This window comes from Strongylocentrotus purpuratus, unplaced genomic scaffold (genome assembly GCF_000002235.5).
Source record: "Strongylocentrotus purpuratus isolate Spur 01 unplaced genomic scaffold, Spur_5.0 spur5_contig_847, whole genome shotgun sequence".
In the NCBI taxonomy this organism is placed as follows: domain Eukaryota; kingdom Metazoa; phylum Echinodermata; class Echinoidea; order Camarodonta; family Strongylocentrotidae; genus Strongylocentrotus; species Strongylocentrotus purpuratus.
In genome coordinates, this window is record NW_022145554.1 from 1,884,065 (window position 1) to 1,900,070 (window position 16,006).

The window sequence follows — 16,006 nt, forward strand, 5'->3', positions numbered from 1 at the left end:
TTTAATTATACAGTTTACTAAAAATGGAAACCTAAATTTGGTCCGTTATCATACCATTTAAAATTTTAAAGTTTACTCACAATGTTCTATACCTCCTAAACACAAGTTGATTTTCAGCAAAGTTGCGACTTCTCACTAGATTTTTCATCAAATAACTGTCTGATATATATTCCAGAAGCTTACAAGTGCTTGCTATCGAGATAAAATGGGTCTATGGTCGAACCTTTCTTGACGGGGACTAATATTGACCTGGGCATAGTTTCACAAAACCGTCATAATTACAAGTTTGCCAACATCCTATTGAAAAGCATTTAATAAAATTAATACCTGTTGCAATGGGATGTCGGCATACCAGTAGATGGGATGTTCGGTGAAACGATGATCAGATCTTCAGCTGTAATCTCGAGAATTTGGGTTTTGAATCTGGTATGGGCCTAGAGCTTTTGATGTGTAAATGTTAAATAGCAATTTCTTAAACACCCTTGAGGTTGACTTTAATGAGTATTTCTGAGTTTTTTTGGGTTTTTATAACTATGAATGAATAAATGCACTACATAAAATACATACATACACAAACATCATACAGTTCAAACAAAAAACACATCCATACACAAAATCTAATGGATAACCAGATATTACTTGCAGTGCTTTATAAAATATATTTATTCATTCATTGTGAAAATCTATAGAATAATTCAACATAAATTAAAAGAACTGGTGTATCATTTGACATGAAAGATCAACATAGCATGATTCTAGAAGATGCTTAATTTTCTCTGAATGATTTCTTGACGACCACAAGCAATACATACTAAAGACAATACATTAATTGAATTGAATCTATAAAGACAAATAAAAAATGACAATAATACAACAATGAATGGACTTAAACAGTGCTCTGCCTCTACTACACAAAAACATGTTCATGATGTACACTACTTTGAAGCTTCCTCGGGTATTTCAAAGACCATTCAAGCAGGAATAACTTTGGTGAAGATCATTACAATAACTTCCTTCTCAATAGCTTTTTGTATATTCTTTAAAGTTTCATCACTACTGATAAATAAAATGCACTATGAAATATAACAAATGCGGGGGCTATTCCGAGTATTTTTAAGAAATTTATGGTGCACAGACATAAATCTAAAAAAAAACAAGGAAATCTATTATCACAGTCTATCAAAAGTTTTAGTACACAGGCTGACTGAAGATGTTAATTATTCTGTTTTTCTAAATCCCAGGAAACATTATAGTACCAAGAGCAAATTTAAAAAATGCATGATTCTGTGTAAATTTTGCAACTGTATTCCTTCTATTGAACAGCTTCATGCCACACATCTTCCCAATCATTGCTATTTCAGCTTGTAGCTACAATACATATTCTAAATTTTATGTAGGAAGTAAATTATACTTCCGTTCTTCTATGCATGTACAAATTACAAAATATGCTGAAGGAATTTTTGGAGTGATAATATCTTTCTTACAAAAGGCATGAGTGTCACTTTCAATACCGGTATTTTCTAGAATAAGAGGTGAAAAGTGTATAACTCGAGAGCTTAGAGAGTAGATTAACAAGTAACCAGGAAGTCTCGGGTATTGTAAATTGATTCATTTAATACATTAAATACAATAAAATTAATACAATAGCACGAATATTACCCAAACATGGACTAGTTGTGAAAATAACCCAATGTCTTATGCATGTTAAGTTATTATGATTTTGCAGTTAAATTTGGACTAAGCCACATGCATTCTATTTAAAATAGTTACGGTAAATATCATGTGTACATGTGCATGTACCTACTGTAATAAAGAGTATATGTATTAGAAGTGTACATTAAAAGCTACTTTTGGTCCAATTTTGCACTATATTTGAAGAATCTGCATAACATCCTAGCATTAATGTACATTTACATAGATCTCATACACATTACTCACATAGAAATCTAGCTTTACCTCTCTACCAACAGTGCTAATTTTAAATCTTAAAAGGGGGTGAGGCAAGGATAAAACTTAAGATAATATATTTTTCGTGACCAGAAGTTCAAGGCTGAATCCATTATATTACAACCTCATCCTTATATTTACTCAAGTTTCTGCGAGAGGTGGACCAATGAACTGGGACGAGACAACACTCACCACACTTACGTAAATGCTTGAATGACAAAATTCATGACTCATATAAAAATCTATATAAAATGATATATAAAAGGGAAGCCATTAATCAAAGCTTTCAGACCCCACCATAGTTCATAGCCATCAGGCTGTATCAACGATCCTCAAGACACACAGATGGACCTCTCCAGGGGGTGTTTCACAGAACTAATCATCAGTGACAAATGACAGTTTTTGTTATAAGCTACTGAAATCCTTGCTTCTGATTGGTCATAGCAGATTTGTCACTGATTCTTGTCATTTGTCATTAAGAAAGGGCTTTGTGAAACAGGACCTCTAGGACCATCCTCAGATGAGCTCCACGTAGTTTGCTGGGAAAAGACCAAACTCGCCACTGGGGGCCTGCCCCCTCCACCACCCTTCATCGATCTGCTCAATCTGCGTGATGATGTCACCGGGGTCAAAGGTCACCTCTGTATCATCCTCGGCCTGGTAGTCGTAGAGAGCCCTCGCTGTCATGCCCTGGTCCTGGTCCTGGCCCTGCAATGCTTCTAGGAGGACCAAAACAAAATGCCCAATTAGTCTATCGGTACTTCTTCTACTACTCATAGTCACATTTGTATAGGTCCGTATTCTACTGAAACTTAAATCCGACGCTGCATTTCAGCTCCTGTTCGTAATTGGGTTTGATAAAGGATACTAGATTGAGGTTAACGTTTTTGTTTGTTAAACGTAATCTTAGACCCAGGTTTGGGTTTAAATGAATTAGTAGAATATGGGCCATATTGACCATTTCATTTTTGGTCAGTCAAAGTTCTTTCAATCCTCAAATGGTCAAAGATGGTAATTTACACGGAGTATTCATCCCAGTGGATATAATAGAATAAATATCATTATCCTGCAAAAAATAAATACAGCACACAAAATAATCAAAAAGTCAATTTCTAAATTTTCTTTTTTGGTTAGGGGGGGGGGGGGGGGGTAGTTGTTGGACCATACTCGCCAAAAAGACTGCTGAATGCTGTCTAGAAAGCAAATCATATTAACAAGAACAGTTTAACAAGTTCCTTTTTAATCAATTTTCAAACTGAAAGATATTAACAACTCAAAGCCCTGCTTTAGTGACCCCCTGATATTCTCTGTGGCACATAAACACCATCCGTAATGACTGACCTTGGTTTTCATAAAGTTCTTGTTCAGGTTCCTCTGGGTAAGGATCCTGGGCTGGCGTCTGGTCCTGGTATGGGTCCGACTGGGCTTCTGGTTGGTACTGATCCTGCTCGGTCTGAACCTGGTCTTGATACGGATCTGAATAAGGTTCTGGCTCGGGCTCGTATGCTGGTTCTGGTTCTGGTTCCTGTTCGTATACAGGTTCCGGCTCATGTTCCGGTTCTGGTTCTGGTTCCCATACTGGTTCTGGTTCCGGTTCCCGTTCTGGTTCTGGCTCAGGGACAGGCATGGGAGGTCTGGCAGCAGGAGGTCTGACGGCGGGAGCACGTGATACTGGGGGTGGGGCTTCCTGGTCTTCTGTGACCGGCTCTGAAGAGCTCTGCTTCCTCTGAGATATCATTGCTGCCATTTCCTGTTTTTGAAAATGGTACAGACACTCTCAGTATCAACTAAGCACTAGGCCTTCCCTTTTTTCAGTTGCATTCCCTGAATGGCTCATTACATTTGAGAATATTAAATAATATCAATACGACTTGAAAACAATGAGCATGTATTGTAAAGCCAACCTTATTAATTGGGTCATAAAGTGAGAAGATGAGTACCGGTATGGTCATCAGGCAACTGTAGCCATACAAACGTTATCTTTTGACATTGTTTTCACTGTTTGTATCCTAAGAAACCATGCAATGTCTGTTTTCAATTATTATTTTAGTGAAGAATTCAAGACCCCCCCCCCCCCGCCCCAAGGAAATCTATTGTAGCCTCATCATCATACCCCTGTATCCTGCTCTCCCTCTCTCTTGCTCTCTTTCTCTCTTCCTTCCCTTCTCTTTATATCCTTTTCCTCTTTTCTTTTCTATCCCTTTTTTCAGGACTCCCACATGATCAAACTGGATACTTTAATGAATATTAACAGGTTTTGTAGAACATGACTGAAAAGACAACCCATCTACAGTGGTAATTCTCTTCTGTTTTGCTTGAGTGGCCTTTGATAACAGATAGGTTGACTGTATTCTGTGTCTCCATACATACCTTTTTCCTCTCCTCTGATTGCCCTGTCCTTCGTGTAGGAGCCGCATCTGATTCCTGTTTGTTTTCCTGTCAAAACATAATAATTTGGAAAGTCAAGGCAATGACCTCTCCCTTGCTTTAGGGCTCATTAACATAGGACACCTCAAACTGCTTCATTTGTTAACTCTTTATATGCCACACAACTAATTTCCCTGTGCCACACTGTATTTATCAATACAAGAGGGTGATACCTGATATACCAAAAGCTTCCAGATTATCCATGTTATCATTAGAATTTTTATATTCTTCTTCTCCCCCCTCCTCCCTCCCTCCTTCCCCTCCTCCTCCTCCTCCTCCTCCTCCTCCTCCTCCTCCTCCTTCTTCTTACTGCTATTTTTATTATCATTACTACTGATCTTATTATTACTATTATTGTTATCATTATTCTCATCATCATGATCAAAACTAAGAAGACTTACCCATCTTGACTGTTCTGCCTTGACAGCTTCTTCATGTGATCTCTGTTCTTGTCTCCTACAAGAATCGATAAAGGGGAAATGTCTTCATTACAGGTGCTCCATTCCTTCAATAACACTTAGCTTTGAACAATTGTCATAAACGAACTTTCACAAATAATTTTGGAATACAACTCTTTTTTTCACTTGCTAAATTGTGTTAGAAATACATTTCCCATTGGAAGAATGAACTAAGTATAGTGGATGCTTCTGTGTTCACATTCTGAAGCCAGATTTGGCGCCCACAGCAGGGAAGGAGTTAAAATCAGTGCTAAGCAACTGACACATATTCAAATGTATTTGATCGATCAGAATAGCAATATCTCTTTTCTTAACCCAATACAAATATACAGTTTGCCTGATTAAATGTCAATGGGAATTTCAAATATCTGAACAGCACATTCTGTAAAAAATGTCATCCTCACATCAACAGAAAAGTACAATTACAACTACATAGCAAAACTGCTCTCTACTTCTGTATATTTTTTCCTTACCATCTAACCCCCTCCCCAAACTAAACAAAAAACTAAACAAATATGTCAAACAATTTTGACAGCAAAATATGACTATCAAAGGGTACACAACCAGTCACTATTTCTAAGAAATAAGATGGCAAAATGAAATTTGAGTGTGATTGCACAGAAGACAGAAAATACAAACGGAAAGACCAAATACAAATTATCTCCAAACATTAGTCAACAGTACTTACTTTCTACCCTCAACATCTTTCATTTTCTCCGCCATTCTTTTCTCGCGTTCAGCGCCTTCCCTCTTTTCTCTCTCCACTCTCTCCTTATCAATGATGTCACGTTCTTGCTGTTTCTTGGCCGTCTCTTGCTTGACACGGTTCTTCTCATCACTCTGTTGAGGAAAAAAGATAAAGGAAAAGAACAAATGTAGATGAGGTAAAGAAAAGAAAAGGAGTAAAACTAGGTACATGTAATGCTATCATTCATAGTGAATGAATTCATTGACCAGTAACCAGGGGTTACGGAGAGAAACACGCATAAATTAAAATACATTAACTAGTAAACAGGTCTACTGCTCAAAAACATGGTGGTTTTGAAGAGGTTAAAGCCAATCTCCACTAGTTTGACCGGGAGGGATTAGACCTCCCTGCATGGTCACTGGCAAGTGGTTATCTTAATAAATCAGCTCTCAAATAACATAAAAAACTAGATGGAATTTTGACTGCGCGCAGTCGAAAATGATGCCTCCGCCATAGAGCAATTTAAACAAGTTTGGAGTTTAAATCTCCAGTGGTTCTTGAGATATCATGATAACAATCTCAATGTATGGAATTTCATAAGTTGACCTCTGTGACCCTTGACCTCTGACCTACGTGCTCCAAAATCTAATCAGATTGTCTTCCTATGGTGATACACACTATCATTAAGTTTGAAGTTTAAATCTCCAGTGGTTCTTGAGATATTATGATATGGTGATACATACTATCATTAAGTTTGAAGTGAAAATTCTCCAGTGGTTCTTGAGATATCGCGATACAATCTCAATGTATGGAATTTCATAAGTTGACCTCTGTGACCCTTGACCTTTGACCTACGTGCTCCAAAATCTAATCAGATTGTCTTCCTATGGTGATACACACTATCATTAAGTTTGAAGTTTAAATCTCCAGTGGTTCTTGAGATATTATGATATGGTGATACATACTATCATTAAGTTTGAAGTTTAAATCTCCAGTGGTTCTTGAGATATTATGATATGGTGATACACACTATCATTAAGTTCGAAGTTTAAATCTCCAGTGGTTCTTGAGATATTATGATAACAATCTCAATGTATGGAATTTCATAAGTTGACCTCTGTGACCCTTGACCTTTGACCTACGTGCTCCAAAATCTAATCAGATCGTCTTCCTATGGTGATACATACTATCCTTAAGTTTGAAGTTTTTACATCTCCAGTGGTTCTTGAGATATCATGATAACAATCTCAATGTATGGAATTTCATAAGTTGACCTCTATGACCCTTGACCTTTGACCTACGTGCTCCAAAATGTAATCAGATTGTTTTCCTATAGTAATACACACTATCACTAAGTTTGAAGTTTAAATCTCCAGTGGTTCTTGAGATATCATGATAACAATCTCAATGTATGGAATTTCATAAGTTGACCTCTGTGACCCTTGACCTTTGACATACGTGCTCCAAAATCTAATCAGATCGTCTTCCTATGGTGATACATACTATCCTTAAGTTTGAAGTTTAAATCTCAAATGGTTCTTGAGATATCGCGCTAACAAACTCAATACAAGGAATTTCATAAGTTGACCTCTGTGACCTGTGACCTTTGACCTACGTACTCCAAAATCTAATCAGATCGTCTTCCTATGGTGATAAATACTATTCCCGAGTCTTAAGTTTAAATCTTAAATGGTTCTTGAGATATTGTGATAACGGTCAAACGGGACGGACGGACGGACGTACGGACGGACGTACGGACGGACGTACGGACGGACAACCCGAAAACATGATGCCTCCGGCACCACCTTCGGTGGCGGAGGCATAAAAAGGGGACAATGTTGGACCAATGGGTACCGCTTAGTCACTGTTGGCTACATAGAGGGCGCAACTAGCTACAAGTAGTGCAGTTCCGCTTAAAGGAGAAACCCACCTCTGTATCTTGCCAGAATTTATCACTCCTCTTTGACTTGATTTCCATGGCTGCGTTGGTCTTCTTGTAGACGGATCCCACTGGTCCTGTCTGCCCAACATCTCCCGTTGGCTTCTCCTTGTGGAAGCCATAGTTGGAGCCGGAAGATTTGGCCACCAGTTTTAAGATGCTATCCTCGTCGATGTCATCTTCTGAGCGAGCATTTACGGTCACGTGGGCTCCCTGGAAGATAAAACAAAAGAATTAATAGGGAGATATAACCCCTGCCATGCCACCATCAATAAATCATACATGTACATGTATGCATAACTCATGCCCAATCAGATAATCTGGTTTCCAATAGACATCGAGGGCCCTATTTTTTAGAGGACCTATAACAATATTCTATTCATAATATGTTTTTAGTAGTGCCCCAAGGGAGAAATCACATAGAAAAATAGAAACTAACAATAGTTTTGTAAACAATAAACGGGAGGGTTGTCTGTGACTACATTACAATCCATTGATCAATTGCCAATTAGAGATACATATAGATTTAGTGATAACTCTCTTATTATTTGTCAGATATATTTCAAACTTTCTCCATTCTGTTTCTCAAATTGTCCTGCCTGAACACAAATGACCTCAATACAAAGTTTTTGATTGCCATTTAAAGAAATAATGATAGACAGAAACAAAGAAAAAATAAAAATATAATTGAAATACTAAACAAAAATGGTCTGCTCTCATCATACCCTGAATAAGTTGGCGACATCTTGGACATGTCTTGCACAGGTTCCCTTCTTGGAAACGGGGGCTCCATCACCGATCTGCAGATTAAAGACACAGCAAAAATATCAGATCATCACCTAACTTCTCTCTAGTACAGTCAAACCTGTCTATAGCGACCGCCCAAGGGGAACACAAAAAGTGGTCTTTGAAGACAGGTTCCTTTAGTGTATGTTTCAATAAGAAACCATTTTCAACGGAAACAAAAAATGTGGTCTTTGTAGACAGGTGTGACTGTATTATCAAAGAGTTTAAAGCAAACCAAGTTTGTGTCATGGAACTGCACTTGTGACAGACGGGCTGAAAGCAAATGGAAAGTGGCTATCATGCAGTAATATGGGGGTGATTGGAGCACTATGAACAAACTAACAAATACTTGTTGGAAATTAGGTGGTACAAGACAAGCTCCTGTGACAATTGCTCTGTGGACAATATCCCACACTAAACCAGGAATGCTAACTTTAACCCTAAACCAAATTTAATACCCAATTGCAACCCCAATTATAACCCTAAACTTTTCACGAAATAAAGCCTGGGGGATTGTCACCGGAGCAAATATTGGATCACCCAAAATCACACTCACTGAAAAGCAGAAATGTAAACGCACACAGGTTGGGACTTCTCCAGCTTGATTTAATTATCATTGGTAATTAAATAACTACATGTACAAGTACTATACACTTTCTACAAAAGTTGAGTAGCAAAGATCATTCATCTGTGGTCTTGAACACCCATTGCATGTTTCTGAAATTTCTGATACTTCTGATATTTCTAGAGCTCAACCTCTCTTTAAGTAAAAAAAAAAGGAGAAGGTGCATTTCAACATTTCAATTCTGTGACTTCATTTTGAGATACAGGCCTACTACTACTCACCCAGTTGATGAGTACATTCTTATGTAGATTGCTGTTAGGGTCAATGACCCTCAAGAAGCAATACTGGATCTTGGCGCAGTTCATGGTATCTGCCATCTCCTCAATGCCATCCTCTACAAAATAGAACACCAAATTTATAAAACCCCAAAAGAAATAATAATAAAAGGAAAATAAAACAAAACAATACAAAATCTGAATTCATAATCGAGTGATACACACTGCTGGAAACAGGTTATTAATGCTACAATAGATTCGTTCATGGACACTTATCTGCGCATTGGCAGATCAAGATCATCTGTACTAAATTGCAAAGCCCATCAAGACGAATACTGGATGTTTGTTTACAAAAATTATGTAATACTTATTTATTTATGTAATTCATGGTACATATATATATATGATACTCCTGCAGATTTAAGTGTTCTTCTCAAGAGGGTAACAAACAGGTATCCTTGAAGCACCTCCATCACTTTGGCAGTGATTAATCTTAAACGCATGGATATTTGAGGTCATTTGTATTTTGTAACATGTGCTCCATATAGATCTACAAGGGTCCATTTTTAACCATAAATTTGTCATAATGCAATTCTGACAAAAAAAAGAAATCACACATGAACATAAATTTTGCCCCCCCCCCCCAAATGAATGCAAGGTGAAGAGGAAGCTGCTGTTCAGAGCCTGACAATTCTCTTTAAGGATTTTACAAATAATTTTCTTCCTTTTGGTTGTCACCTCCTGCGGTCTGTAAACACACTTAAAAAAAAAAATATCTTTGAATTTTTCTTGCCAATTATTATAAATATTTTAGTAAAACTGTTTTTACTCTTTCTTTTATTCTATGAGGTGCAATCTGATCAATTTCATCATTTTGTTGACATTCAAGATTTTTTTCTTTTTAATATACAGTACGTGAAGTACTGTATATGAATGCTACATAATACATACCTCCCGTGTCATCTACCTTCAAGTCATATGTTTTTCCTTCGTAGCCAAAAACAGCCCTACGGAGGAGAGATGAAGCCAGAATTGTGATGAGAGGGAGAGAGAGAGAGAGAGAGAGAGAGAAAAGGGGGGGGGGAGAAAGAAGTGAGAAAGAGAAAATACAGGAAGTGGGAAGTGGGAAGACAATAATAATTACACTGAAGTACAAGTAGACTGATCACATCGTTTCTTCAGGGCGTGACCACACATAGGTACATTACTATATATCCTGGCTGTGTATTGAAAGCTGTTTTATCAATTCTCAACATTTCAAACACCACTGTACAAAACTCAACTGATTTCACTCAAAATCAGTACTTTAGTGACATTGATGAATAGCAGTAAAATACAATTTTTTCAACTTACTGATGTTAAAAAGAATAATTTAAAAATTCAAATTGTAAGTCTAGTGTCAAATTTGATCAGCCACAATGGTTTTATTGTGTGCATTAGTATGCAATAGTGTGTGGTGTGTATATTTGTGTATGGGTCTAATAATACCTGCCTCACAGCAAGTATGCAGTGCTAGAGGTCAATACGCATTAGCATTGACTCTTGAGCTCTCTATGCTTTGCTGGAGTGGGCGTGACCTCTAGTCTCTGTGTTAATTGATATTTGGATTATTATTAGGAGACAGGGTTAAGTAAACCGTAGGCTTAGTTCTTAACTACTGTACTACTACCATTATCAATATTATTATTATTATTATTATTATTTATATACTGGTAACTGCGTTTTTCCCAGAGCGGCCCAAAGCACTACAACATGCAACAAGAAGAATCTTACAAAAAATACTTCTTGCTCCAGAGGCCAAACAAATGATAATACTGTTGTAGCGGCTCTTACATTCGCCCTACTTACATTCGCCCTACTTTCACCGTACATTTATGTCTCCTGTATTTTTCCATCACGCTACTTATTTATATGCATTATTCGGGCCACGTGTGTATTTCTCTCCAATCGCGCATCGTGGTTCCGCACTGTTCACCCCGCGTATTTTCAACTCCACGAGGTTTTTCTTCACTCCCGCTTTCACCTTGGTCGAGTCAAGACGTCTCCGCAATTTCCTCTCCAGGCTGTATTCTTCTGTGCCTTTCGTCTTTTCTACGGCACGTCAACTCTTTCTCTGCCGTGTTCATCGGGCTGCAGTCTCCCAGTGCAGGGGTGATAGTGAGCACTAAAAAAAAAATAGGTTTTTTGTTTTCCCCTCAACCACGCCCCCCTTGAGTAAAAAAAAAAAAAGGCGATTCGCGGGGAAAAAACGGCATCTAACAACATTCCCCCCTTTCGAGTAAGAAAATCGGGAGAAAAAAATAGGGCAAAATAGGGAAGAATAGAGAAAATAAGGGGGGAATCAGGAAAATCAGGATAAAAAAGGGAAGAAAAAAAAAATCTGGTAAAAAAAAAAAAAAAAAAAAAAAAAAAAAAAAAAAAAAAAATTTTTTTTTTTTTTTTTTTTTAAATCGGGAAGAAAAAAAAAATCGGGAAAAAATCGGGAAAAATAAAAAAAATCGGGAAACCGATTTAAATCGGGTTTTTATCAGGCCTGCAGTGGAACGTTATAGTCAGGACCGACATGGCGCCTGACTCTCCGCTGGGAGCTGCCAGTTTCTTTGTTCCGGTAGCTCTTTCCACTCACGAGCTCATCATTTCACCGTAGCTCATCTAAACATTTCTTCATCAAAGTCCGGCGCATCAAACGAGCAACAATTACTACTCAGCACCAGTGCCGGCTTTGCATGTCTACATTTCTACTTGCCTCCGACATCAAGCGATTCACTGCTTCGTCGTCGAGCGCCACATCTCTTCTCTTCTCTTCTCTTCTCGCCTGAGAGCTTCAACCACATCTTTATCACGAGCGTCAGCGTCGAGATCCTTCACCGCTCTTCAGCCACGAATACGAAGCTGCATCTCCGCCTTCAAGCCTCCGCACATCATCGCGTGAGCCCCTTCCTTCGTTCTGAACTCTCTTCATCTTCATTGGACTTTCGACGCCATTTCTATTCTGTCGTAAGCTTTCATTCATTATGTACATCGCATTTATTCATGTTCATTCTCACCCTTAATCATTATGTAATCTTCGTGCAATATTCACATTTTCAAGTCTGCTACTTTTGCTTGACTGCACTTTGCAAGTGCATTGTCAGCTTTGTTCAGTACCCAATAAATTAACGAAAAGGGAATACTTTCTTTCTTGTATTTTATTGTCAGTGCAACCTTGTTTCCTCGTAGCTAAAATAAAAATAAGAGTTATGTTGTGTGACGAGTGAACACGCTCTCAAATATCCATTCACAATACCTCACACTCATATCTCTAAAGTGGTGACCCCTCGTTTACTTTGAAGCTTGGTTGTACGGATTTATTATTCCCAGACTTTTTGGACTTAGCAATGTTTTATAAAATGTCTTCATTCTGGATTATGTATTGAGTGTTTTTTTATGCTCTTGCATTTATACACGTTTATTCGATGCATACCATGTCAATACTCACTGTTCAATTTTTGGCAACTAAACAGCCGTTCGCATACCATGCTTGTTGTATTACATTCTTTCAACATGCCATGCTTGTACATTTCTTAGGCTGTTGTAAATTACTGCATACACTATACAATACATGCACTTTTACATATTTATCAGCCATTGATTCTTGTGACATTTTGTACTTTGCTCATGTATATCTTTTTCGCCTCTCATCTGTGTATTGCATACACAGCTTCAATTCTGGCAGGGGAGTAATGTAGCGGCTCTTACATTCGCCCTACTTACATTCGCCCTACTTTCACCGTACATTTATGTCTCCTGTATTTTTCCATCACGCTACTTATTTATATGCATTATTCGGGCCACGTGTGTATTTCTCTCCAATCGCGCATCGTGGTTCCGCACTGTTCACCCCGCGTATTTTCAACTCCACGAGGTTTTTCTTCACTCCCGCTTTCACCTTGGTCGAGTCAAGACGTCTCCGCAATTTCCTCTCCAGGCTGTATTCTTCTGTGCCTTTCGTCTTTTCTACGGCACGTCAACTCTTTCTCTGCCGTGTTCATCGGGCTGCAGTCTCCCAGTGGAACGTTATAGTCAGGACCGACATGGCGCCTGACTCTCCGCTGGGAGCTGCCAGTTTCTTTGTTCCGGTAGCTCTTTCCACTCACGAGCTCATCATTTCACCGTAGCTCATCTAAACATTTCTTCATCAAAGTCCGGCGCATCAAACGAGCAACAATTACTACTCAGCACCAGTGCCGGCTTTGCATGTCTACATTTCTACTTGCCTCCGACATCAAGCGATTCACTGCTTCGTCGTCGAGCGCCACATCTCTTCTCTTCTCTTCTCTTCTCGCCTGAGAGCTTCAACCACATCTTTATCACGAGCGTCAGCGTCGAGATCCTTCACCGCTCTTCAGCCACGAATACGAAGCTGCATCTCCGCCTTCAAGCCTCCGCACATCATCGCGTGAGCCCCTTCCTTCGTTCTGAACTCTCTTCATCTTCATTGGACTTTCGACGCCATTTCTATTCTGTCGTAAGCTTTCATTCATTATGTACATCGCATTTATTCATGTTCATTCTCACCCTTAATCATTATGTAATCTTCGTGCAATATTCACATTTTCAAGTCTGCTACTTTTGCTTGACTGCACTTTGCAAGTGCATTGTCAGCTTTGTTCAGTACCCAATAAATTAACGAAAAGGGAATACTTTCTTTCTTGTATTTTATTGTCAGTGCAACCTTGTTTCCTCGTAGCTAAAATAAAAATAAGAGTTATGTTGTGTGACGAGTGAACACGCTCTCAAATATCCATTCACAATACCTCACACTCATATCTCTAAACTGTAATTATGATCTAGAGTTAGTTTAACTTCATTGTACATAGAGGGGGAAAATGAGGGCATCACCATCATATCACTAAAAATTATGGCCGGAGATCGAGAGTGTGATAGACACAGAAATATGAGGTGAAATTAAGCAGTCCATACCCGGAAGTTGGCAACCATCGGTCATGACGCGCAATTCACACGGGTAATTTCCCCGTGACTTGAGCTCGCCGACAAGGCCAGCGCCCCTGGTTCAACTGTTTCCGCAACCACACAACATATTCACACACCTGTTCCTCTTTCAAACAGGAAAACCGATATCTCATCTCTTGGATTCTAACCAGTATGGTTATACTCACCAGTCTGTGGATGATTTGTCACTACAGACGTCCTTGTATGCTTTCATCAAGGCATCTCGATGTTTTACAAAACTGATCGACATTTTGATTTCAGAAATCTCTTCCTCCTCTTGATCTATCCTGTAATGTTATTCCCGTAGATGGCGCTTAATTGACATGTTCTGTCTTGGATCAGAGTGTATACTTAGCTTCTTTTCCGTATGTTTTTTACTACTTGTTTTTGTGTGATTTTGCTCTTATCTGCCACCGAACTGTCCAAAACTGCAGCCTTCAGATCCATTTTACACCGTCTTGTTAATTTCATATTCATAATCGCCTAGCTATAAATGAGATGTTAGATATAGGGGGCAAGTTCTACGATATAAAAGCCCCCCATGGATCCCCGCATGGATCCCCGCATGGATCCCCTATTATAATTCTCTCCTCTCTCTCATCTCTATCTCTCTCTGGGAAAATAGGATATCGGGGTCGGGGTGGAAGCTCCAGCCTCTCCCCACTTTTGATCAGTTTATTACACGTTTCAAAATGCGTTATACACATTCCATAATGCTTATGTACGCCATAATTTTGTTATAACAAAATAAAGATAATACTTTTGGGCTTCCTCGATCATGACTTAATTTGCATGAGATTAAAGGACAATCCAACCCTTGGTGTTATTGGTTTATTGTATTAATGCAGGACAAAAAAAAGAAAAAAGAAGAGATACAGAATGACAAAATTATGAATTTAATCTGACCAATGAAATATGCGATCACTAAATCTTTGCAAATATCAAATTGGGAGTATGGTCTGCGAAAAATGATGCAGCCTTAATTGGACAACTTTGTCTCTTAATTTAGCCATTCATCTTCTTCTACTTGTAATCATCAGGGCTATATATGCAGCCTAATCTGAAGATTGTATGTAGATTACCAGTTATGGAAGTAGGCACATTACACACCTTGTTTACATCCTGTTTGCGAGAAGCGTAGTGTATTAATGTGAATCGGGTGTGACTCTCCTAGTAAAGTAAGGATCTCAAGTCAACATTTTTTTCGAGGTACAGGGGTTTTTCCCACATATCCGAGCATGCATCAAAAACAGAGGGGAAGGGGCGCACTTAAACTCAACTCAACAACTTTTGATCTACAGTTTAGCTATGGTCACAATTTTTTTACAAAAATATCTAGACTTACTGCCTTCTAACGTGTCATTAATCATGTCTCACTCTTTCTCTCACTAATACTGGCATCATGACGACTCAGTAACATCGCCAGACTGACTCCAAACCAATCGACTTGTAACCATTTCAGATAATTGTTATTTGTTTCTTTGGTCTATCGTTTGTTAGGTGTCTATCTCAGTGTGACTAAGTTGTAATGTTAATAGTTGAGTGCATAATCAATCTGTTCAGGGTTTCTTTACTGCCGTCCTCTCCATTTAGAAAGTCCCTTATTCAAAGATTTGAAGAAAATAAAAGGAAATCTTACAAATCTTTCTTCTCTTCTTTCTCTCAAGAGCACCACAGCTGTCACTTCAGCCCAACAATCTTTTTTTTTTACTTTGCTACATATTTTCTATTTAATATATTCTATGTATACTTTGTTTTCAAGACGTATTGTTAACCAGCCTCCAAGAGACTAATATTTCAACATGCTCTGCTTCTAGTTAGTTCCTCTTTTCTTGTGCCATTACTATTATATTTGTTGTTTCTTTGTATATTTTTTGTAGTATACTTTATTCATTGTATTATGTTTTGCATGAGAAATAAAATCATTTG

The 16,006-nt window shown here is 38.3% G+C and overlaps 1 protein-coding gene across 1 annotated transcript; it reads right to left on the minus strand.

The window, feature by feature from the left end:
- Window positions 1-635: 635 nt before the first annotated feature.
- LOC587603 (drebrin-like protein A) lies at window positions 636-14,376 on the minus strand. Its single transcript, XM_030993039.1, has 10 exons — window positions 14,245-14,376; window positions 10,037-10,092; window positions 9,092-9,204; window positions 8,185-8,259; window positions 7,451-7,672; window positions 5,521-5,672; window positions 4,776-4,830; window positions 4,318-4,383; window positions 3,289-3,697; window positions 636-2,666 (listed from the first exon to the last, which is right to left on the minus strand). The coding sequence occupies exons 1-10, from the start codon at window positions 14,325-14,327 to the stop codon at window positions 2,464-2,466; spliced, it is 1,434 nt and encodes a 477-aa protein (XP_030848899.1). The 5' UTR covers window positions 14,328-14,376; the 3' UTR covers window positions 636-2,463.
- Between the last annotated feature and the right edge of the window lie 1,630 nt (window positions 14,377-16,006).